Genomic DNA, 25043 nt, shown 5'->3' with positions numbered 1-25043 from the left:
GCTTGGCAGCCCCACTTACCAAGGGGCTCCCGTCAGACCACTGGAAATCGCCCTCGATGGTGCGGTCGTTGAGGCCGATCCACTGGTACTCCCTGTACTGGTCTGGGGGACACGGGGGGTGTTGGGGACAGGGACACAGCCAGGTGTGGGACGCAAGGACACACACAGGTGTGTCAGGAGGGGGCTGGAGGGCACCTAGGGTACACGGGGCGTGGTGGGGACAGGGACACAGCCAGGTGCCACCTTCAGGAGGGGGCTGAAGGGATATTGGGGGACTCAGGGGATGTTGGGGACAGGGACACAGCCAGGTGCCACCATCAGGAGGGGCTGAAGGGCTGCTGGGGGACATTTGGTGTGTTGGGGACATGGACACAGCCTGGTGCCACCTGTCAGGAGGGGACTGAAGGGCCCCTGGGGGACATGGGGCGTGGTGGGGACAGGGACACAGCCAGGTGTCAGGAGGGGGCTGAAGGGCCGCGCTCAGGGGGATTTGGGACCTGGGGGTATCCCTCGTCCTGCAGCAGGAAGGTGCTGGGAGGTTTGGGGACACCCCCAAGGGACATCGGGGAACCCCTTTGCCCCTGAGCCCCGGGGAGGCGGGACAGGACCGGCCGGGAGAGGGCGGCAGAGCCCGGGACCCGCCCGTCCCCACCTGTCCCCACCTGTCCCCACCTGTCCCCACCTGTCCCTGCAGGTCCCCACCTGTCCCTGTAAGTCCCCACCCCGCCCTGCCAGTCCCTACCTGTCCCTGCAGGTCCCCACCTGTCCCCACCCGGTTCTGCTGGTCTCCACCTGTCCCTGCAGGTTTCCACTTGTCCCCGCCTGTCCCCACCTCTCCCTGCAGGTCCCTACCTGGCTATGCCAGTCCCCACCTTGCCCTGCCAGTCACCACCTGTCCTTGCAGGTTCTCGCCTGTCCTTTCGGGTCCCCACCTGTCCCTGTAGGTCCTCACTTTTGCCCTGCCGGTCCCCACCTGTCCCCACCTGTCCCCACCCGGTTCTGCTGGTCTCCACCTGTCCCTGCAAGTTTCCACTTGTCCCCACCAGTCCCCACCTGTCCCTGCAGGTTCCCACCTTGCCCTCCTGGTCCCCACCTGGCTATGCCAGTCCCCACCTTGCCCTGCCAGTCCCCACCTGTCCTGCAGGTCCCCACCTGGTTCTGCTGGTCTCCACCTGTCCACGCCAGTCCTCACCTGTCCATGCCTGTCCCCTCCTGTCCCCATCTGTCCCTGCCAGTCCCCACCTGTCCCTGCAGGTCCCCACCTGTCCCCACCCGGTTCTGTTGGTCTCCACCTGTCCCTGCAGGTTTCCACTTGTCCCCGCCTGTCCCTGCCTGTCCCCACCTCTCCCTGCAGGTCCCTACCTGGCTATGCCAGTCCCACCTGTCCCTGCAGGTCCTCGCCTGTCCCCCCCGGTCCCCACCTGTCCCTGCCTGTCCCCACCTGGTTCAGCTGGTCCCCACCTTGCCCTGCCAGTCCCCACCTGTCCCTGCAGGTCCCCACCTGTCTGCACCTGTCCCCACCTGGCTCTCCCAGTCCCCTTTCAGGTCCAGCCAGTCCCTTTGTGTCCCTTTGTGTCCCTTTGTGTCCCTTGGTGTCCCTGTGAGGTCTCTCCTGCCCCTTCCTCCTCCTCCGCCCTCAGTTCCTTCAGGTTCTTTGCTCCCTGTCCTGTTCCCACAGCACTTCTCCCCTGCTCTGCCTTCCCCCATCCCTCCAAGGCTGATTTCAGGCAGGTCCTGGCTTTGCCTTCACATTTACACCCAATTTTCAAATTTACACACCCACCCCTCTGCCGCTCTGCCCACCCATCACTGGACTGTGGGATTTTGTTGGAAAAGGGACAAGATCATCGAGCCCAGCCATCCCCCACAGCCAGGGGCACCTCTGTCCCCAAGTGCCACATCCACAGGTCTCCTAAACCCCTTCAGCCACAGGCAGCATCTCCATGGAGGAACGTTCTCAATATCCAACCTAACCCTGCCCTGGTGCTGCTTCTCCTGCTCCTGAGCCTTTTTCCCTGGGAGCAGAGCCGGACCCCCAAGAGATTCCACCTTGTAAAAAGGGAGAATGTCCCCCCTGAGCCTCATTTTCTCCAGGTTGAGCCCCCTCTGAGCTCCCTCAGGAGTTCCAGAGCCCCTTCCCCAGCTCTGTTCCCATTCCTGGACACTCTCTGACCCCCAAGTGACTCCACCTTCCTGTCAGGGAACTCTGGAAACTGAAAAGGTCCCCCTTGAGTCCCACCTAAACTCTCTCAGGTGCTCCTGAGCCCCTTCCCCACTCTGTTCCCTTCCCTGGACATTCTCCAGACCCCAACCCCCAAGTGACTCCATCCTGTAAAAAGTGAGAAGGTGCCCCCTGAGCCTCCTTTTCTCCAGGCTGAGCTCTCCCCACATCCCTCAGGAGCTCCAGAGCCCCTTCCCCACTCTGTTCCCATCCCTGGACACTCTCTGACCCCCAAGTGACTCCACCTTCCTGTCAGGGAACTATTGAAAGTGAAAAGGTCCCCCTTGAGTCCCACCTAAGCTCCCTCAGGTGCTCCAGAACCCCTTCCCCAGCTCTGTTCCCATTCCTGGACATTCTCCAGAGCCGGACCCCCAAGTGACTCCACTTTGTAAAAAGGGAGAATGTCCCCCCTGAGCCTCATTTTCTCCAGGTTGAGCCCCCTCTGAGCTGCCTCAGGTGCTCCTGAGCCCCTTCCCCACTCTGTTCCCATCCCTGGACACTCCAGAGCCCGACCCCCAAGTGACTCCACCCTGTAAAAAGTGAGAAGGTCCCCCCTAAGCCCCCCCTGAGCCCCCTCAGGTGCCCCAGAGCCCTTTCCCCACTCTGTTCCCATCTCCGGACACATTTCAGGGCTGAACCTGTCTGCTCCCACGTCTCTGCATGCACCATCCCTGTTCTGGCCTGTCTGTCTGTCTGTCTGTCTGTGTGTCCATCCATCCCTGCAGGGCCGGGCTCCACCTCCTGTCAACTCGCAGCCCTGCAGGGCTCGGCAGCAGGGAGGGGACAGCAGTGTCACACAGCGGCAGCAGGGAGGGGACAGCAGTGTCACACAGCAGCAGTGTCACGTACCGTTGATGAAGTCCTGCTCCTCGGGGGTCAGGATGGTGGCCAGGTGCCCCCCGTGGTGCCTGCACTGGCTCTCGGCGTCCTCCCAGCTCCTCCGGGTGGAGAAGTGTCGGTAGCAGGAGCCCTGGAAGCTGTCCCAGCCCGGGCTGCAGCTCCTCAGGGCTGAGCCGTGCCAGGGGAGAGGGCAGAGGGTGAGCAGGGAGCCCACCTCACCCCAAACTCCTCATCGCCCCTCCTGTGTGCCCGCCGGGCTGCTGGGAGCTGGGCAGCGTGGCCAGGGGGGCACCAGGGCACTCACATGGGCACCCAGGGGACTCACATAGCCAGGGTGGCACCAGGGCACTTACATGGCCAGGGTGGCACCCATGACACTCACATGGCATCCAGGGCACTCACATGGGCACCCAGGGGACTCACATAGCCAGGGTGGAACCAGGGCACTCATATAGCCATGGTGGCACCAAGAGCACTCACATGGCCAGGGTGGCACTCACAGGCCAGGCTGGCACCCATGGCCAGGCTGGCACCAGGGCACTCACATAGCCAGGGTGGCACCTATGGCACTCACATGGGCACCCAGGGGACTCACATGGCCAGGGTGGCACCAGGGCATTCACATGGGCACCCAGGGGACTCACATGGCCAGGATGGCACCAGGGCACTTACATGGCCAGGGTGGCACTCACAGGCCACGGTGGCACTCACATGGCCAGGGTGGCACCCATGGCACTCAGAGGCCAGGGTGGCACCCATGGCACTCACATGGGCACCCAGGGGACTCACATGCCAGGGTGGCACCAGGGCATTCACATGGTCACCCAGGGGACTCACATGGCCAGGGTGGCACCCATGGCACTCAGAGGCCAGGGTGGCACTCACAGGCCACGGTGGCACCCATGGTACTCTCATGGCCAGGCTGGCACCCATGACCAGGGTGGCACCCATGGCACTCAGAGGCCAGGGTGGCACTCACATGGCCAGGGTGGCACCAGGGCATTCACATGGCCAGGATGGCACTCACAGGCCAGGCTCGCACCGGGGCACTCACATAGCCAGGCTGGCACTCACATGGCCAGGGTGACACCAGGGCACTCACAGGCCAGGCTGACACCCATGGCCAGGCTGGCACCAGGGCACTCACATGGCCAGGCTGGCACCCATGGCCAGGCTGGCACCGGGGCACTCACATGGCCAGGCTGGCACCGGGGCACTCACAGGCCAGGCTGGCACCCATGGCCAGGCTGGCACCAGGACACTCACATGGCCAGGCTGGCACCCATGGCCAGGCTGGCACCGGGGCACTCACATGGCCAGGCTGGCACCCATGGCCAGGCTGGCACCGGGGCACTCACGTCTCTCACAGCTGCTGCCCCCGTAGCCGGGCAGGCACAGACAGGTGAGCTGGGCGCCGTCCTCCACGCAGGTGCCTCCGTTCAGGCAGGGGTTGGGGACACAGCCACCTGCAAGGGACAGCAGCCGTGCTCACCACAGGGCTCAGCACCTCCCCGGTGCCCAGCAGTGCCACCTGGGCATCCTCAGCTCAGAGGATTTCTGCCAGCCTGAGCCTGGGAATTGTAGAGGAAAGAACTCGAACAATTATTATCTGTTTCTGTCAGCATCGGTTGGAGTTGTGGCTCTCCACTGTGTGTTCTTCATGGGCACTGATAGTGTGGGATGTTTCTACTTTGAGGCCAATTAGATAATTCTAATTTTGAGCTCACCAATAGTGGGAGATGTTTGTAATTTGAGGCCAATTAGATATTTCCAATTTTGAGCTCACCGATAGTGTGGGATGTTTCTGCTCTCAGACCAATTAGATGTGTCTCATTGCTTTGAAGCCAATTAGATTTTTCTGATATTTATTAGATATTAAATGTTTCTGATTTTTAGCTCACTAATAATGTGAGATGCTTCTGCTTTCAGACCAATTAGACATTGCTCATTTTGAGCTCACCAATAAAGTGAGATGTTTCTACTTTGAGACCAATCAGATGTTTCTCATTTTGAGCTCACCAATAATGTGATATGTTGCTAATTACAGACCAATTAGATGTGTCTAATTTTGAGCTCACCAATAATTTGAGATGTTTCTCCTTTCAGACCAATTAGATTTTTCTGATTTTGAGCTCACCAATAAAGTGTGAGATGTTTCTACTGTGAAGCCAATCAGATGTTTCTCATTTTGAGTTCACCAATAGTGTGAGATGTTGCTAATTACAGACCAATTAAATATTTCTAATTTTGAGCTCACCAATAGTGTGAGATGTTTCTAATTTGAGGCCAACCACCTTAGAGAGTCCCATTATTAAAGACCCTCTACTCTCATTAAACAAAGCCTTCTGATCCTCCTCAAGAGTGGAGTTTTCTTTCCATCCCTGACTCAACATCCTCACCCCTGCAGTGTCCCACAGCAAGCAGGGCTCTGAGCTGCCTCTGGGGCCACCAGCTCTGGGCCAGGTGAGGCTCTCAGGTGCACCAGGAGGTGCCTGGAGCAATTCCACACCTCCCGTCCACCTCTGGGTGTGCACAGCCCAGCATCCCTGGCCCAGAGCTGGCCACACCTGGGGTTTTGGCCTCCCCTGGAGCACAGAGGTGAGAGATGGATGCTCTTATCTCCCTTTCCTTCAGAGCTGGATGCTCTTATCTCCCAGGGCTCATTGCCACACCAGCCCCTGCCCCACTCCCTCTGCCCAGCTTGGGGCAGACATCTTTTATGAAAAATCCTTTCCTTGGGATTTTTTCCTGCTGAGAAGCTGGGAGGCCTCAGGAACAAAATGTTAACAATTATTATCTGCTGCTGTGGAATGCAACAGGTGCATCTGGGATTGGTCTCATGTGGTTGTTTCTAATTAATGGCCAATCACAGTTAGCTGGCTTGGACTCTGTCTGAGACACAAGCTTTTGTCATCATTCTTTCTTTTTCTATTCTTAGCCAGCCTTCTGATGAAATCCTTTCTTCTATTCTTTTAGTATAGTCTAAATGTAATATGTAAATATATATTAATATAATATATATAATATATTAATATAATTATTAATATAATGTATACTAATATAATTTATTAAAATAATAAATTAAGCCTGCTGAAACATGGAGTCAGATCCTCGTCTCTTCCCTCATCCCCAGACCACTGTGAATACAACCACACCATTTCCTGCTGTTCCCTGGCTGATGCAGCGTTTTGGGAGGGAGGCACAGACCATAAAGCCTTTGGCACATCCCAGCCCCGTGTCCTTGTCCTGTCCTTCTGGTGTCACCTGCAGCCTGGCCAAGGCTGGTAACTCAGCCAGCACTGCCCCAGGAGCCCGTTCTGGTCATTAATGAACGCGGAGCACAGCGTGTGCTCCCAGCTCAGTGTGATGAACGGCTGCTGCTCAGAGTCCTTGACCCATTCCAGCCCAATCACGCCCTGTTTTATGGTCCTGGGTTTGTGACAAGGACAATGCTGCCACCCTCACCCTCCCCATGAAGTGCTGGTGGCTCCCTGTGCAGCCCATCCATCCCCAGCAGAGCCAGGCATGGCACAGGATGGGTGGCCCAAAATGTCCCATGACTGGCTCCTCCTGGGCATCTCTCCTTGCCAAGGCAAGGGCAGCCATGCCACGGGGTCTGGGCACCCTGCACAGAGCCTCCCTGGTGCCCTTGGGCTGGGCTGGGCACTGCCCTCTCTGTCTGCCTCTCACAATGCAGGAGGAGAGTGGGAACTCAGAATTTTGGGAGGAAATCACAGAGCTGGAGGCTGCCAGGCTGTGGATGCAAATGGAATTCCTAATTCAGGGTATTTCTTAAGCCCTGTGTGTGTTCTTGTTATGCCTTGGGGAGGGAGGGCAGGGACCCCACATGGTGCCCTGTGCTGCAAGGAGCGGGATGGGGTAGGGGATTGGCACTGGGATGGGCATCAGAGCTGGCATCACCCCAGGGGTGACCCCCACCCACCCACAGCAGCTCGTGGTGCCTCTGCTCACCCATCCCAGCCCCTGGGGGATGTGGCCCGAAGGATCTGCAGTGATTTTAGGGAGAGCTGCACAAGACAGGGTGGTCTTGGTGGGGCTCTGTGTCCCCCGTGTGTCCCCCTGCTCATGCCATGCAGCATCCAGCCCTCACCCCCCTCCCAGGGCAGGGCAGGGTCAGTCCTGGGGGGGCAGGGAGGGGGAAAAGCAGCCCCTGGTCAGTCCTGGGGGGGGACAGGGAGGGGGAAAAGCAGCCCCTGGTCAGTCCTGGGGGGGACAGGGAGGGGGAAAAGCAGCCCCTGGTCAGTCCTGGGGGGTGATATGGAGGGGGAAAAGCAGCCCCAACCCTCCCAGGGCAGTGCAGGGTCGGTCCTGGGGGGCTCAAGGAGGGGGAAAAGCAGCCCCTGGTCAGTGCAGGGTCAGTCCTGGGCAGTGCAGGGTCAGTCCTGGGCAGTGCAGGGTCAGTCCTGGGGGCACATGGAGGGTGCAAAGCAGCCCCAGCCCTCCCAAACCCCCCACCAAGGGGTCCCTTCCACCCCATTCCCGGGCAGGGCAGGGCAGGGCCGGGGGCAGGGATTAGTTGTCAGTGGGAGAGGCGCAAGGACGAAGGGAAGAGCTCGCCGAGATGCTTGTTCTACAAAGCTTTTAATTAATTCCCTTTATTAGTACCACGGTTAGTCAGAGCAGGGGCTGGGGCCGCCTTTCGCTTATCGGGGCTTTTTCATGGAAACAGTCATTAAAACACTTCACAGAAGTAGAAGAGATTTAAAGTGCGTGCAGAGATCAGACCAATTTGTTTGACAAATATGTGCTTCTCCAGACCTGGAACCTTCCCTTACCCAGCTGAGAGAGAGAGAGAGAGAGAGGAGACACGGACGGACAGACAGACAGACAGACAGAGGGCAGCAGTGAAGGAAAGGTGTCGCCTATCTCTAGTGCCACAGAGCGGCCAGCACGGCTGCCCCGAGGGCAAGGCTGGCACGGCAGGGACGCCGGGCAGAGCAGGCGCCCGCCCCGACGCTGGCCCGCTCGGTGGGCACGGCGGGCAGGGGCACGGCCGAGCTGGGGGTCCCTGGCACCACCACCCCCGAGGTGCCAGGACGGGGAGAGCTGAGGCCATCCCTGCGGGTCCCACCTGCTTCTCCCGGAACGGCCGTAAGGAAGCCCTCCACGGTGCCAACGGAGGGATGCTCTTCCTCCTCCTCATCCTCCTCATCCTCCTCCTCGGAAGGTGCAGCGGGCATCCCTCGCTGCGTGCCCGGGGCCGGTGCGGCGCTGCTGCGGGGCAGCCACGGAGTCGCTGCGGGCGAGGGGAACCACACGGCCCCCGAGTGCTCCTCTCCGTCCTCCTGCGGGGGCGCGGGGGGCAGCGGGGACACGCCGGGGCTCTCCCCGACATCTCCGGAGAGCTCGGCGTCCTCAGCCCCGGAAAACGGGGTGCTGGCCCCGCCGGATTTGTGCCCGCGGCGAGGGCTCCCAGCGCCTTCTCGGCTCTCTGAGGTGGCGGAATTGGCACCGGTTGGCGATGGCACTCGGTGCCCGGGTGGCCCGGGGGTGGCAGGGCCGCCCGGCCGCCCCAAGGCGTCCCGTGGAGGGTCCGGGCGCTGTGTGGGAGGGCGAGGAAAGCCCTCGGGAGGCTCCGTGTCACCTGCGGGGGCAGCCGTGGGTCCCTCCGGCTCCGTGGGGTGCCCGCGGTGCCGCCCTCCGGCCGGGCGCTCCGGGGATGCGCTGCCAGCTCTGCCCGGCGCTGCTCCCTGCGGCTCCTCTGCAAAGGGCAAGGCGGAAAGGCAGTGAGGGCCGGCAGCCAGCCAGGGCACAGGGCACTGCGGGCACTGCCAGCGGTGCCCACCCTGTGGGCGCTGCCCACCCTGCGGGCACTGCTAGTTCTGCCCAACCTGCGGGCACCGCCAGCTCTGCCCACCCTAAGGGCACTGTCCACCCTGCGGGCACTGCCAGCTCTGCCCATTCTGCGGGCACTGCCAGCGGTGCCCACCCTGCGGGCATCCAGCCAGAGCCCAGGGCTGCGGGCACTGTCAGAGGTGCCCACCCTGCGGGCACTGCCAGCTCTGCCCACCCTAAGGGCACTGCTGGCACTGCCCATCCTGCGGGCGTTGCCCACTCTACGGGCACTGCCCTCTCTGCGGGCACTGACAGCTCTGCCCATCCTGCGGGCACTGCCAGCCAGAGCTCAGGGCTGCGGGCACTGCCAACGGTGCCCACCCTGCAGGCACTGCCAGGCTGCCCATCCCGCGGGCACTGCCAGCTCTGCCCATCCCGCGGGCACAAAGCTGTGCGGGCAGGTGGGAGTGGCCCCGAGCCCGTGTGACGCTGTCCCCTGTCCCCTCCGCAGGGCGCGGCTGCCCGAGCTCTGCCCTCACCGCTGCCCCTCGCCTGGTGCCCCTCCAGCTGCCAGCCCCCTCCTGCAGCTCCTGGTGCTGCCAATCCCCGCTCCAGCACTGCCCTGCATGCTGGGACACGCTGATGTCCCTTTGTCCCTGCGCTGCCCTACACCAACACTCCGGTGCCCCATCCATGAGGAAGGACGGGGACAGCTGGGGTGACCTGGGCACCATCTGTGGCTGCTCTGTGCCCAGCCCTGGCACCACCGTGCCAGCCACCACTGTCCCCCGTGCTCCTGGGCAGGGATGAGCTCCCCAGCTGAAACAGGACCTGCCTCGGGGCTGGCCGGGGCTGTGGGGAAAGGGGAGGCGGGGATGGGGTGACCTGAGGACACAGAGGTAGCTAGTGGCCCCAGGGTGTCTCCAGGGGTCTGGCTTGGCTTGCCCAGGTCAGGGTCCTCAAAGAGGGGCACGGCGTAAATGGCCCCTCGCGACTCGAGCTCCACGGGCGCTCGGGGCAGCTGCAGCTCCTCCAGCTTTTCTGCCACTGTGACAATCTCCTGGAGGAGATTCTCCTCGGGCTCTTGGCCTTGGTATTTTCCTGCAGCCTCAGGGAAAGAGTTTGTCCCTTCTGTGGGCAGAAAGAAAGTGGGATATTACTGCCCTGTCCTGGCTCCGCAGCGCTCAGAGATGAGCGCACCCCACAGCAGGCCTGGAGCCTTGGCACCCCAGCTCTCCTCAGCCTCCCCTTCCCCTTCTAGATGGGGTCAGCAGGGGGAGGATCAGGCCCTCCCAGGCAGTGCCACCAGAGCTGGCAGTGCCACCAGCCCCAGCAGGAGCTGGCAGTGCCACCAGAGCTGGCAGTGCCACCAGCCCCAGCAGGAGCAGTGGGGCTCAGCAGCACATGGTGGGGCCAGATCCTAAACCGTGCATTCCCCTCGCTGTGGGGATCCTCCTCTGCACCCCCATCCCCACCCCGGGGAGGGCAGACATGCATGGGGGGTTAGTGGGTTACAGGGGTGGTGGAGTCATGGCACGGCTCCATCCTGCCTAAGCCAGAGAGATGGGGAAACTGAGGCGCAGAGATGCTCAGCATCCCCACACTGGGAGCCCCCATGGCCCTGAGCAGAGACACAGAGATGTGGGGTCAGGCAGGAGGAGTGCAGGGACAGCTCTGATCCCTCTGTGCCCCTTATCCCTGTGTCCTGCCTCACTGCTCACCTTGCTGCTCCCCACAGGTCTCCTTGCTGCCCAGCATCACCCCAAACCAGCCTGGCAGGCTGTGCCCCACAGCCCCAGGGCCCAGGATGCCCCCCGGGCCTGCAGCCCTGGGGGATGAACCCTCCTGGAGCTGTGCCCACAGAGCCCACGCACAGTGATGGTGCCATGCAGGACACCCCTGGTCTGTCACAGTGAACTGGCACCAAGGACATGCAGGGCCACCCTCCTCTGCCACAGCGTGTCTGCATGCACTGCTGGGACCCTGCAGAGCATCCCTGCTGCATTGAGAGCTGTCAGCATGCACTGCTGGGACCCTGCAGAGCATCCCTGCAGCGTTGAGAGCTGTCAGCATGCACTGCTGGGACCCTGCAGAGCATCCCTGCAGCGTTGAGAGCTGTCAGCATGCACTGCTGGGACCCTGCAGAGCATCCCTGCTGCATTGAGAGCTGTCAGCATGCACTGCTGGGACCCTGCAGAGCATCCCTGCAGTGTTGAGAGCTGTCAGCATGCACTTCTGGGACCCTCAGAGCATCCCTGCTGCATTGAGAGCTGTCAGCATGCACTGCTGGGACCCTCAGAGCATCCCTGCTGCGTTGAGAGCTGTCAGCATGCACTTCTGGAACGCTCAGAGCATCCCTGCCCTATGGAGAGGGGTGAGCATGTAATTCTGGGACCCTCAGAGTATTCCTGCAGTACTGAGAGCTGTCAGCATGCACTGCTGGAGCCATGCAGAGCATGCCTGCCTTACTGAGAGGGGTCAGCATGCAATTCTGGGACCCTGCAGAGTATCCCTACCCTATAAAGAGCTGTCAGCACACAATGTCAGGAGCCTGCAGAGCATCCCTGCCCTATGGAGAGCTGTCACATGCATTGCTGGGACCCTCAGAGGATCCCTGCAGTACTGAGAGGGGTCAGCATGCGCTGCTGGGACCCCACAGAGCATCCCTGCAGTACTGAGAGCTGTCAGCTCACAGTGTCAGGACCCTGCAGAGCATCCCTGCCCTATGGCGAGGGGTCAGCATGTCATTCTGGGACCCTGCAGAGTATTCCTGCTGTACCAAGAGCTGTCAGCATGCACTGCTGGGACCCTCAGAGCATCCCTACCCTATGAAGAACTGTCAGCACACAGTGTCAGGACTGTGCAGAGCATCCCTGCCCTATGGAGAGGGGTCAGCATGTACTGCTGGAGCCCTGCAGAGCATCCCTGCAGTACTGAGAGCTGTCAGCATGCAATTCTGGGACCCTCAGAGTATCCCTGCCCTATGGAGAGGGGTCAGCATGCACTGCTGGAGCCCTGCAGAGCATCCCTGCAGTACTGAGAGCTGTCACAACATAGTGTCAGGACCCTGCAGAGCATCCCTGCCCTATGAAGAGGGCTGGGACCCTCAGAGCATCCCTGACCTACTGAGAGCTGTCAGCATGCAGTGTCAGGACTGTGCAGAGCATCCCTGCCCTATGGAGAGGGGTCAGCATGTGATTCTGGGACCCTCAGAGCATCCCTGACCTACTGAGAAGTGTCACCATGCACTGCTGGGACCCTGCAGAGCATCCCTGCTGTACCAAGAGCTGTCAGCATGCAATTCTCAGAACCTCAGAGCGTCCCTGCCCTATGGAGAGGGGTCAGCATGCAATTCTGGGACCCTGCAGAGCGTCCCTGCCCTATGGAGAGCTGTCACATGCAGTGTCAGGACCGTGCAGAGCATCGAGGTGTCAGCATGCAGTGTCAGGACATGCAGGTTACGCCTCCCCTCTCAGCTCTACCAGCATGCAGGGCACCCCTGTCCTAGCACAGCAGCTTCAGCCGGTGTCAAACACCCCTGCCCTGCCCCGACAGCGCAGCAGCAGCACCGAGAGCACCCAGGGACCCCAGCACAACCCGTACCCCAACCCGGGGGGACCCTCCCACCCATCCCTGCCGGGGGTGCCCCTGTTTACCTCGGAAGCAGTACGCATCGTATCTGCTCTGGGCATCGGGGAATCCCGTCTGGTTGCGGAACAGGAAGATGGTTTTGACGCCGGGCAGAGCCCCTCCGCAGCGCTCCCGGGGGGTGACGATGGGGTAGCGGACGCTGCCATCGGCCAGCCAGCCGGGGCTGCAGGCGTCCAGCCCCGCGTTCCAGGCGGCGTACAGCTGGCCAGGGCTCGCCAGCTCGGCGCCCAGAGCCCGGCAGCGCTGCGCAGCCTCCTCCAGGGTGAACCTGGCCGGGGATGTCTCCAGAAAGATCTCACCTGGGGAGAGAGGAGGGAGAGGGGGGTTAGAGATGGGGCTGGGAAGGGCGGAGGGAGGCCCCTCGGCGGGTCCGCTCTCGGCATGAGCCCAGGAGAGGGTGTGGAGATGGAGAATGCGGTGTGTGGAGGAAGAACGGGGGCTGGAGGAGGGCTGCATCCCTGCCTGCATCCCTGCATCCATGCCTGCTTCTCTGCCTGCTTCCCTGCCTTCCTGCCTGCATCCCTGCCTGCATCGCTGCATCCCTGCCTTCCTGAGTGATTCCCTGCCTGATTCCCTGCCTGCATCCCTGCCTGCATCCCTGCCTTCCTGAGTGATTCCCTGCCTGATTCCCTGCCTGCATCCCTGCCTGCATCCCTGCCTTCCTGAGTGATTCCCTGCCTGATTCCCTGCCTGCATCCCTGCCTGCATCCCTGCCTTCCTGAGTGCTTCCCTGCCTGCATCCCTGCATCCATCTCTGCATCCATGACTGCTTCCCTGCATCCCTGCCTGCATCCTCGCATCCCTGCCTGCTTACCTGATTCCCTGCCCTGCATCCCTTCCTGCCTTCTTGCTTGCCTCCCTGCCTGCATCCCTGCATCCCTGCCTGCATCCCTGCCTGCATCGCTTCATCCCTGCCTGCATCCCTGCCCCTCCTGAGTGCTTCCCTGCTTGCATCCCTGCATCCCTGCCTGCGTCCCAGCCTGCATTCCTACCTGCTTCCCTTCATCCCTGCCTGTATCCCTGCCCTCCTGCCTGCATCCCTGCCTGAGTGCTTCCCTGCCTGCATCCCTGCATCCATCTCTGCATCCCTGCCTGCATCCCTGCCTGCCTTCCTGCTTCCTTGCCTGCTTTCCTGCTTCCCTCTCTGCCTCCCTGCCTGCTTCCCCGCCTTCCTGAGTGTTTCCCTGAGTGCTTCCCTGCATCCCTGCCTGCCTTTCTGCTTCCTTGCCTGCTTTCCTGCTTCCCTCTCTGCCTCCCTGCCTGCTTCCCCGCCTTCCTGAGTGCTTCCCTGCATCCCTGCCTTCATCCCTGCCTGCCTCCCTGCCTTCATCCCTGCCTGCCTCCCTGCCCATGCACAGAGAGCCAGAGTGCAGGCACATCTGGAGCTCTCGCGCCACGTGGGATTGATCCCTGCCCTTGCAAACAGAGCTGAGACTTTGAAGCGGCCCTGAATGGGATTGCAGAGGAGCAGGAGCATGCCCTGCACTGAGCAATCCACGTGTGGGACATTTCTGAGGACACCTGCAAGCCCAGCGAGCACCTGGGTGAGGCTTCATGCTCAGGAGGGCTGGGGACCACTGCCCCAAAGCACAGCATGAACCAACCCCACAGCTGCCCCTGCCTCCCTGTCCCTCACCCCCGGCACCAACCAGCCCCAGAGCAGCTGCCACCACCAGTGGGGACCCCAAAAGGAGGGACCAGCCACCCCCAGGCACACAGAGCCAGGCAGGATCTTCAGCCCTGCTCCTCCTGCAAAGCACAGCACACACACAACCAAACCCAAACCACCCAACCCAGCGTGCTGCTGGTCTGGGGCACATCACTGCGGGCACAGCCCAGCCTGGGCACTGCCTGCTGCCAGGGACAGAACCCCACACCAGCCCAAAATGAACCAGGAATGCTTTAGGAAACACACAGCAGGTTCCCACACCCAAAGACAGCACCTGCAGCTTTTCACTTGGGTTCACAACGGGTTACAGGGGCAAGTTAGCATGGGAGCAAAAGCAGAGGAGGGCAAGAAGGTGGCACCACGGGCACCTGGCAGGTCCTCAGCGTAGCAGTACACGTCATACATGTCCTCAGGGTCCACCACGCCGTAGTTCCTCACCCCTGGGAAGCCGTTCATGTCTCCATAACAGGCCTCACGGGGGGTCTGGATGGGGTACCTGGGGCAGAGAGCACAGGGGAGCTGCTGACTCCCTGGGGAACGGGTGGGAGCAGTGCCAAGGTGTTACAACCAAACAAACTCCGAGGGAGCAGTGCCAAGGTGTCACAACCAAACAAACTCCAAGGGAGCACACACATATGGGTTACAATCAAACAAACTCCAAGGGAGCACACACAGAGGTGTTACAATCAAACAAACTCGGAGAGAGCACACACAGATGTGTTACAGCCAAACAAACTCCAAGAGAGCAGTGCCAAGGTGTTACAACCAAACAAACTCCAGGGGAGCACACACAGAGGTGTTACAACCAAACAAACTCCAGGGGAGCACACACAGAGGTGTTACAACCAAACAAACTCAGAGAGCACACACAGATGTGTTACAACCAAACAAACACTGAGGGGGCACACACAGATGTGTTACAACCAAACAAACTCCAGGGGAGCACACACAGAGGTGTTACAACCAAACAAACTCCAGGGGAGCACACACAGATGTGTTACAGCCAAACAAACTCCAGGGGAGCACACACAGATGTGTTACAGCCAAACAAACTCCAGGGGAGCACACACAGATGTGTTACAACCAATCAAATTCCAGGGGAGCACACACAGATGTGCTACAGCCAAACAAACTCAAAGGGAGCACACACAGAAGAGCACCGACAACAGGATTACAACAGTTTATAAAGGGGGGCAGTCCAGGGGAGGAGACTGCCTGCAAACCAATCAGGAGACAGCAAGGAGGAGCATGGGTGTCGCAGACATATTTTATGAAAAATCCTTTTGCCAGGATTTTTTCTCCTGAGAAGCCTCAGAGGAAAAGAAAAACAATGATTATCTGCTGCTGTGGAATGCAACAGGTGCATCTGTGATTGGTCTCATGTGGTTGTTTCTAATTAATGGCCAATCACAGTCCAGCTGTCTCAGACTCGCTGGTCCGTCACAAGATTTTATTATCATTCCTTTCTATTCCTTGCTAGCCTTCTGATAAAATCCTTTCTTCTCTTCTTTTAGCATAATTTTAATATATCCTTTTAATGTGATACGATATGATTGATATAACATAACGTAACATAACATAACATATAATATATATAATAAAATAATAAATCAGCCTTCTGAAACATGGAGTCAAGATTTTAATCTCTTCCCTCATCCTGGGACTCCTGTGAACACCACCACACATGGGGTGGGCTCACATCAACCTAACACCAATGAGGAAGAAGGAGGGAGGAGTGAATAGATAATTAGCAAATGGGTGAAGGGAAACAGCATCACTGATGCAGAACTTTCTGGCTAAAGGGGTGTAAAAAACCATCACTGACAAGCTGTAGGGGATGGGTTTAGAGGATTGACAGGGTAGAGTTTGGGAACGTGCTCAAGAGGGGTGGAGGAGATTGACATGGGGATTGATATAAGGGAAAAATATGGGGTAAACAACTCAGGGAAGAACCCTTTGGGAAACTGAACAGGGGGGTATGGAACGAACCGTTTTTCTAACATAGAAAAATCTAACACATTAAAATTAAACAATCAAGGCCCAAAAGCAAACCACAACAGGGCGAGGCACAGATGCCCACCTGACGGTCTGGTCGGCGATCCAGCCGGCGTCACACTGCTCGTAGCCCCCCAGGTAGGCGGCGTAGAGCTGCTCGGGGGTGGCGATGCTGGCACCGATCCTGGCACAAGCCTCCTGCGCCTCGGAGAAGGTGTAGGCGTAGCGCATGGAGCCCTCCCGGTAGTGGAACACCACCCCTGCGGGCACACACGGATGTGGGCAAGGGGCTTCATGGCAGCCCCCCACAAATGCACCTAGGGTTTGCTGCAGCTCCCTTCACAGAGAAATCCTTCCCAGGATTTCCCAGTGAGAGAGCTCAGGGAAGGGAATGAAAACAATTCTTATCTCTACGTGCTGCTCCTGTTGTTTGGCACACGCGGAATGTGTTATGGGGCTTGTGTACAGGAAGGGGTTTGTTAATTAGACACTGGTGATGGTTGTTTGGATTGATTGACCAATTAGGTCAAAGCTGTGTTGTGATTGTTGAAAAAGAGCCACGGGGAGTTTTTTAGTATTAGTATAGTATGTATAGTATAGTATAGTATAGTATAGTATAATAATAGTAATAGTAATATTATAGTATAGTATAGGATAGTATAGTAATAGTAATAGTATAGTACAGTTTCAGTACAGTATAATACAGTTATAATAGCTTATAAAGCAATTAGTTAATAAACTAATTGCGTAATAAACTAATATAAAGCAATTTGTTAATAAACTAATTGCTTAATAAACTAATATAAAGCATTTAGTTAATAAGCTAATTGCTTAAAAAACAATTGTTTAATAAACTAATAAACTAATTGCTTATAAAGCAATTGGTCCATAAACAATTGCTTAATAAAGCAATTATTTAATAAACTAATAAAGTTTATTATAAAGCTTATAATTTACTATAGCATAGTATAGCATAGTATAGTTTGTGTAGTAGAATATAGTTATAATAGTTTATAAAGCAATTGGTTAATAAACTAATATAAAGCATTTAGTTAATAAACTAATTGCTTACTAAAGCGATTACTTAATAAACCAATAAACTAATTGCTTATAAAGCAATTGTTTAATAAACTAATAAAGTTTATTATAAAGCTTATAGTATAGTATAACAAAGTATAGTATAGTTTGAGTGTAGTATAATACAGTTATAATAGCTTATACAGCAATTATTTAATAAACTAATTGCTTAATAAACTAATATAAAGCATTTAGTTAATAAACTAGTTGCTTAATAAAGCAATTGCTTCATAAACTAATAAAGTTTATTATAAAGCTTATAGTATAGTATAGCAAAGTATAATACAGTTTGAGTGTAGTATAATAAAATATCTTATAAAGCATTTGGTTTATAAACTAACATAAAGCAATTAGTTAATAAACAATTGCCTAATAAAGCAGGTATTTAATCAACTAAGAAACTAATTGCTTATAAAGCAATTATTTAATAAACATATGCTTATAAAACAATTATTTAATGAACAATTGCTTAATAAAGCAATTATTTAATAAACTAATAAACTAATTGCTTATAAAGTAATTATTTAATGAACAATTGTATAATAAAGAAATTATTTAATAAACTAATAAACAATTGCTTATAAAGTAATTATTTAATGAACAATTGTATAATAAAGAAATTATTTAATAAACAATTGCTTAATAAAGCAATTGTTCAGCCTTCTGAAATCACTAGTCATTGCATGTTATTCCCATGCTGGGGGTCATCCTGCTACAACACCCAGGGCAGCATTTGCCAAGCCAGGAGAGGGCCTCTGGCTGCCCCCAGTGCCACCTCTGCCCACCCTGTGGTACCTTTGACTTTGACATGGAGGATGTCGTGGCCGTCCTCATTTAAGCAATTGTTTAATAAACTAATAAACAATTGCTTAATAAAGCAATTGTTCGGCCTTCTGAAATCGCTAGAGTCATTGCACATTATTCCCCTGCTGGAGATCGTCCTGCTACACTACCCAGGGCAGCGTTTGCCGAGCCAGGAGACGGCCCCAAGCTGCCCCGAATGCCACCTCTGCCCACCCTGAGGCACCTTTGACTTTGACGTGGAGGATGTCGTGGCCGTCCTCGATGCCGTGCTGCACGTCGCAGCGGTAGATGCCCGAGTCGTTGGGGCGCAGCTCGGTGAGCAGCAGCGAGGCGTTGGTGTAGCGCTGGTGGAAGATGGGCAGGGAGGCGCGCAGCCGATAGTCCTCGCTCACCTTCACCCTGTCCCCGCGAGCTACCAGGATCTCCACCTCCCTGCCCTCAGAGATGAAGGTCCACTTCACCCGGGGTGTGCCCAGGACGGCGCGGCGGCCGCCGGTGCTGGCGGTGGTGGGCTGGGGGCCAAGGTAGGTGATGAGGCAGGGGATGGTGACATCTCCTGCCAGCACGGCCTCCAGCGCTGGGTGCCGTGGCATGGACACCTGCAGAGCCTTGGGGTCCTCTGGGTGGGAGAAGAGAGGAGATGTGAGCAGGATTGGTGTGAGGAGCCCCCCGAGATCCTCGCTAGGGCACCAATGGGGTGCTGAGTTACCTGTGCCATCTCCAGGGCCAAACACCTCCAGGAGCGCCGTGGGGACACACAGCCAGAGCAGCACCAGGGGGAGGGCTGGGGCCATGCTCTGCCCTGCAAAGGGGGGAGAAAAAACCACCCAGATGTGCTCAGAATCCATAAAAGCACCAAAAATCTCCCATCCCTGCAGGAGGGGAGGTGGCTTGGAAGAACCTGGGGGGGCGTGGGGTGATGGATGTGGAATTGGGGCACAGAGGGAAGGGAAGTTTTGGGAAGGGAAGTTTTGGGAAGGGAAGGGAAGTTTTGGGAAGGGAAGTTTTGGGAAGGGAAGTTTTGGGAAGGGAAGGGAAGGGAAGTTTTGGGAAGGGAAGTTTTGGGAAGGGAAGTTTTGGGAAGGGAAGGGAAGTTTTGGGAAGGGAAGGGAAGTTTTGGGAAGTTTTGGGAAGGGAAGTTTTGGGAAGGGAAGGGAAGTTTTGGGAAGGGAAGTTTTGGGAAGGGAAGTTTTGGGAAGGGAAGGGAAGTTTTGGGAATTTTTGGGAAGGGAAGTTTTGGGAAGGGAAGTTTTGGGAAGGGAAGTTTTGGGAAGGGAAGGGAAGGGAAGTTTTGGGAAGGGAAGTTTTGGGAAGGGAAGTTTTGGGAAGGGAAGGGAAGGGAAGTTTTGGGAAGGGAAGGGAAGTTTTGGGAAGTTTTGGGAAGTTTTGGGAAGGGAAGGGAAGTTTTGGGAAGGGAAGTTTTGGGAAGGGAAGGGAAGGGAAGGGAAGGGAAGGGAAGGGAAGGGAAGGGAAGGGAAGGGAAGGGAAGGGAAGGGAAGGGAAGGGAAGGGAAGGGAAGGGAAGGGAAGGGAAGGGAAGGGAAGGGAAGGGAAGGGAAGGGAAGGGAAGGGAAGGGAAGGGAAGGGAAGGGAAGGGAAGGGAAGGGAAGGGAAGGGAAGGGAAGGGAAGGGAAGGTGCCGTGGGTTATGAGAGGAAGAAGACAGCATGACCAACCAGGAGCATTGGCTGGGAGCCACTGGGTGCCATCCAGCCCCTCTGACCTCCCCTGGGGACAGCAGAGCCCAGCCTGGCCTGCCGAGCACAGATGGTGCCAGCCCAAGCCCTGGCTGCAGCGGGCAGGGAGGCGATGCCAGCGCCAGGGCCGTGTGCCCGTGGTGCCACCGTGAGAAAGCTCGGGGAGGGTTTGGTGAGGAAGGAGGTGCTGAGGGAGCTCAGGGATCGGGCAGGGCACACTGCAGGTGTGCACACGCGTGTGCATGCCCTCATGCACGCCTGCCCTGCCGGGGGGGGCTCGAGGAGGGAGCTGAGCTCAGCGAGCAGGGGGGGACAGCCCAGAGCACACACAGAGCCCGGGGCAGGGGGGAGGGAAGGAGCAGGACGGCTCCTTTGCCATTCAGCTCACGCCGGAGGCTCCCCGTGCGCGGGCTGGGAAAAGCGAGGCTGCCCAAAGCAGCCTTTATGTCCCGTGCCTCCCCCAGGCTGCCTGGCACAAAGGGCTGCCACCGGTGGGGTGGGCACCAGCGCTGAGAGAGAGCCCCGTGGCCAGCACTGGCATCACCCAGCCCTCTCTGGGGAGCAGCACAGGGGATGATAAGGACATTATGGGGGGCTCTGGGTGTCCTTGCTGAGAGGAGAGCCCTGTGGGCAGCACAGGGGGTGATAAGAACATCATGATAAGAACATCATGGGGGGCTCTGGACGTCCTTGCAGTCTTGCTGCTCTTGCAGCCATCCAGAGAGGAGGCTGATGCTGGCAATGTGGGGAAATGTCCCTGCCTGGTGCACTGCTCCATACCCCTGACCCCTCTGCAGAGGCTCCTTGTGGCTCCTCAGCCTCCCGTGCCAGGGATGCATCGTGCCATTGCCAGGGAACCGAGCAGCCCGAGGCTCTGAGCTGATTTGTAATTTATGAGCTCTTTGCGCTGTGTTGATTTCAGCAGCCACAGGAGCAGCTCAGGCCATGCCCAGGCTCTGGCTGCAGGGACAGACTGACAGCATGCTGCCCTGTCACCTGTGTCCCTCCTCAAGCTGTGTTCCCAGAGTGTGCCCAGGGGAACCCTGCTCTGGGAGAGGCTGTGAATCCAGCCCTGGCACCACACACTGTGGACACACATCCCCTAGAACCCTGGCACCACACACCATGGATGGGCAGCCCCTGGAACCATGGTCATACAGCCCTGGCATTTCACACCACGGACATATAACCCTGGCAGTGTACACCGTGGGCACACAGCCCCTGGAACCACAAATATACATTCCCTGGCACCACACACCATGGGTACACAGCCCCTGGCACCACACACCATGGATGGGCAGCCCCTGGCACCACACACCGTGGATGGGCAGCCCCTGGAACCATGGTCATACAGCCCTGGCATTTCACACCACGGACATATAACCCTGGCAGTGTACACCGTGGGCACACAGCCCCTGGAACCACAAATATACATTCCCTGGCACCACACACCATGGATGTACAGCCCCTGGCACCACACACCATGGATGTACAGCCCTGGCACCACACACCATGGGTACACAGCCCCTGGCACTATGGGTGTACAGCCCCTGGCACCACACACCATGGATGGGCAGCCCTGGCACCACACACCATGGGTATACAGTCCTGGCACTACACCCCATGGATGTACAATCCCTGGAACCACAGACGTACATCCCTGGCACCACACAACATGGGTACACAGCCCCTGGCACTATGGATGTACAGCCCTGGCACCACACACCATGGGTACACAGCCCCAGGCACCACACACCGTTGGTACACAGCCCCTGGAGCCATGGCTGTACATCCCTGGCACCACACACCATGGGTACACAGCCCCTGGCACCACACCCCGTGGATGTATAATCCCTGGAACCACAGATATACATCCCTGGCACCAGACACCATGGATCCACAGCCCCTGGAACCCTGGCACCACACACCACGGATGGGCAGCCCCTGGAGCCATGGTGATACAGTCCTGGCACCACACACTGTGGGTGCAGAGCCCCTGGCAGCACACACCATGGATGCACAGCCCTGGCACCATGGATGTACAACCCTGGCACCACACACCATGGACACACAACACCCAGAACCACAAATATACATTCCCTGGCACTGCACACTGTGAGTACACAGCCCCTGGCACCACACACCATGGATGTACATCCCCTGGAACCACAGATATACATCCCTGGCACCACAGATATACGCCATGGGTACACAGCCCCTGGCACCACACACCATGGATGTACAACCCTGGCACCACACACCATGGACACACAACACCCAGAACCACAAATATACATTCCCTGGCACTGCACACTGTGAGTACACAGCCCCTGGCACCAAACACCATGGATGTACATCCCTGGCACCACAGATATACACCATGGGTACACAGCCCCTGGCACCACACACCATGGGTGTACATCCCTGGCACCACAGATATACACCATGGGTACACAGCCCCTGGCACCACACACCATGGATGTACATCCCCTGGAACCACAGATATACATCCCTGGCACCACAGATATACGCCATGGGTACACAGCCCCTGGCACCACACACCATGGATGTACAACCCTGGCACCACACACCATGGACACACAACACCCAGAACCACAAATATACATTCCCTGGCACTGCACACTGTGAGTACACAGCCCCTGGCACCACACACCATGGATGTACATCCCTGGCACCACAGATATACACCATGGGTACACAGCCCCTGGCACCACACACCATGGATGTACAACCCTGGCACCACAGATATACACCATGGGTACACAGCCCCTGGCACCACACACCATGGATGTACATCCCTGGCACCACACCGTGGGTGCACAGCCCTGACACCGCACCCCACGGGTACACAGCCCGCAGCACCGGGCACTGTGCATGCACAGCTCCCGACACCAACAAAACTCCCCTGGCACCACATCCCATGGGCATCAACCATCCAGTGCAGACCACAGACATCCCCTTCCCAGCAGGGGCAGCCAAAGCTGGGCTGCCCAGCGGTGCCAGGGCCAAGGCAGGAGCTGTCTGTGCTCCAGACAGATATTTTGAATGCAGCCCCATGGCTCTGTGTGAGGGACAAAACCCTCCTGCGTGGCAGCCGTGGCCAGGCTCCAGCCCGGGGGCTGGTGCCACCCCCTGGGCAGCCAGGCAAGGCAGGCTTTTGTCACTGGCACCTTTTCTTCCCTTCCCCAAGGCGCCGGGGTGGCGCGGACATCGGCCCTGAAATCCCGGGGAGGAAATCCAAGAGATAAAATTCCACAGGAATTGGGTAAGCTGGAGTGGCTGCCCTCCTCCTGTGCCCATCCCTGAGTGTGTGCTGGCACTGGGAATGGGGTGTGGAAAGGGTTAAAGGCAGTTTCACCCTGCCCCATGAGCAGAGACTCTCAGACTTTGGGGTTTGGCGTTGGGTTTTTGCGCTGGGTATCTTTCCTGTTTGCCACAAATGGAAAATCCTTCAACCCACAAATTCTGAGGGAAAAGCTGAGAGCAGGACTAGGGAAGAGCAGCCAAAAAATGTTGAATAATTATAATGTCAGCAACTCGTGAGGCTCAGAGACCTCAGAGCTCAGGAGCTGCCGGGCTCAGACAGACACACGGGCAGGCACGTGGCAGGGCCGGCTAACCTCCATTTCTGTGGGAAACCAGGTGGAAAATGGAGCTGGGATCTATTTTGGGACAGCGCTGCTCCTCCTTTCTCCCCTGAGCTCGGCCCTGCTTTCAGAGCTGGCTCCTTGAACGTGGCACCTGCAGCACCTGGGGCTGCTGCACCTGGGCCAGGGCTCAGCACAGGAGCTGTGCCTGTGGGTGTCCCTGAGAGGGTTTGTGATGTCCCTGAGAGGGGTTTGTGGTGTCCCTGAGAGGGGTTTGTGGTGTCCCTGAGAGGGTTTGTGATGTCCCTTAAAGGGGTTTGTGGTGTCCCTTAGAGGGGTTTGTGATGTCCCTTAGAGGGGTTTGTGGTGTCCCTGAGAGGGGTTTGTGGATGTCCCTTAAAGGGGTTTGTGGTGTCCCTTAAAGGGGTTTGTGGTGTCCCTTAAAGGGGTTTGTGATGTCCCTTAAAGGGGTTTGTGGTGTCCCTTAGAGGGGTTTGTGGTGTCCCTGAGAGGGTTTGTGATGTCCCTTAGAGGGGTTTGTGGTGTCCCTGAGAGGGGTTTGTGGTGTCCCTTAAAGGGGTTTGTGATGTCCCTTAAAGGGGTTTGTGGTGTCCCTTAGAGGGGTTTGTGGTGTCCCTGAGAGGGTTTGTGATGTCCCTTAGAGGGGTTTGTGGTGTCCCTTAAAGGGGTTTGTGATGTCCCTTAGAGGGGTTTGTGGTGTCCCTGAGAGGGGTTTGTGGTGTCCCTTAAAGGGGTTTGTGGATGTCCCTTAGAGGGGTTTGTGGATGTCCCTTAGAGGAGTTTGTGGTGTCCCTTAGAGGGGTTTGTGGTGTCCCTTAGAGGAGTTTGTGGATGTCCCTTAGAGGGGTTTGTGATGTCCCTTAGAGGGTTTGTGGATGTCCCTTTTCATCTCCAGAGAGGAGTTTGAGGATGTCCTTTAGAGGGGTTTGGGGATGTCCCTTAGAAGAGTTTGTGGATGTCTCCTTTTATCTCCAGGGGTGGGTTTATGATGTCCCTTAGAGGGGTTTGTGATGTCCCTTAAAAGGGTTTGTGGAGGTCCCTTAAAGGGGTTTGTGGATGTCCCTGAGAGGGTTTGTGATGTCCCTTAGAAGAGTTTGTGATGTCCCCTTTTATCTCCGGAGGGGGGGGGTTATCATGTCCCTTAGAGGGGTTTGTGGATGTCCCTTTTCATCCAGAGAGGGGTTTGTGGATGTCCCTTAGAGAGATTTGTGATGTCCCTTTTCATCTCCAGAGAGGAGTTTGTGGATGTCCCTTAGAAGGGTTTGTGGATGTCCCTTTTCATCTCCAGAGAGGGGTTTGTGGATGTCCCTTAGAGGGACTTGTGGATGTCCCTTTTCATCTCCGGAGGGGTTTTTCTCCTCTCCCTTTTCATCTCCAGAGGAGTTTTCTCCTGTCCCTCCACGTGATGCTGCTCACGCCGCTCCCAAGGTGCCCTGCCAGCCCGCAGCGATCCGGAGCAGGAGGAGGAGGAGGGAGCAGAGCGGTGCCTTTCCAGGGATGCTCAGCTGCAGAATGAGTCAGCAGCCTCCGGCACAGCCTGGCCCTGCTCCAGCCCCGTCCCCACCGGCAAAGGGCTCCGGACACGCCGCTGCCGCACGGGCACGGGCACGGGCACGGACCCGCTGTCCCGGCTGCCGTTTCTCCTGTCCCCTCCGTGTCCGTCCCC

At 57.3% G+C, this 25043-nt stretch overlaps 1 protein-coding gene across 2 annotated transcripts in view; it reads right to left on the bottom strand.

Annotated features, from left to right (window-relative positions):
- BCAN (brevican) overlaps positions 1-25043 on the bottom strand; it is a 33527-nt gene that overhangs the window by 6452 nt on the left and 2032 nt on the right. The window contains exons 2-12 of one of the 2 annotated variants that reach the window (XR_009420113.1): positions 18763-18855; positions 18277-18672; positions 16258-16432; positions 14546-14673; positions 12514-12807; positions 9743-9988; positions 8667-8783; positions 8154-8513; positions 4420-4527; positions 3071-3229; positions 20-102 (exon numbers count right to left, since the gene is read on the bottom strand). Coding sequence is in view for 1 of the 2 variants with exons in the window: in XM_059490198.1 (XP_059346181.1) it covers positions 20-102; positions 3071-3229; positions 4420-4527; positions 8154-8783; positions 9743-9988; positions 12514-12807; positions 14546-14673; positions 16258-16432; positions 18277-18672; positions 18763-18847 (2304 nt within the window). In the remaining variant the exon portion in view is untranslated. Of the gene's footprint in view, positions 1-19; positions 103-3070; positions 3230-4419; positions 4528-8153; positions 8784-9742; positions 9989-12513; positions 12808-14545; positions 14674-16257; positions 16433-18276; positions 18673-18762; positions 18856-25043 lie in introns of both variants that reach the window. The other variant, XM_059490198.1, reaches the window with a different exon arrangement.

The sequence above is a fragment of the Ammospiza nelsoni genome, chromosome 28 (genome assembly GCF_027579445.1).
Source record: "Ammospiza nelsoni isolate bAmmNel1 chromosome 28, bAmmNel1.pri, whole genome shotgun sequence".
In the NCBI taxonomy this organism is placed as follows: Eukaryota; Metazoa; Chordata; class Aves; order Passeriformes; family Passerellidae; genus Ammospiza; species Ammospiza nelsoni.
This window is presented reverse-complemented; position numbering and strand designations above follow the sequence as displayed.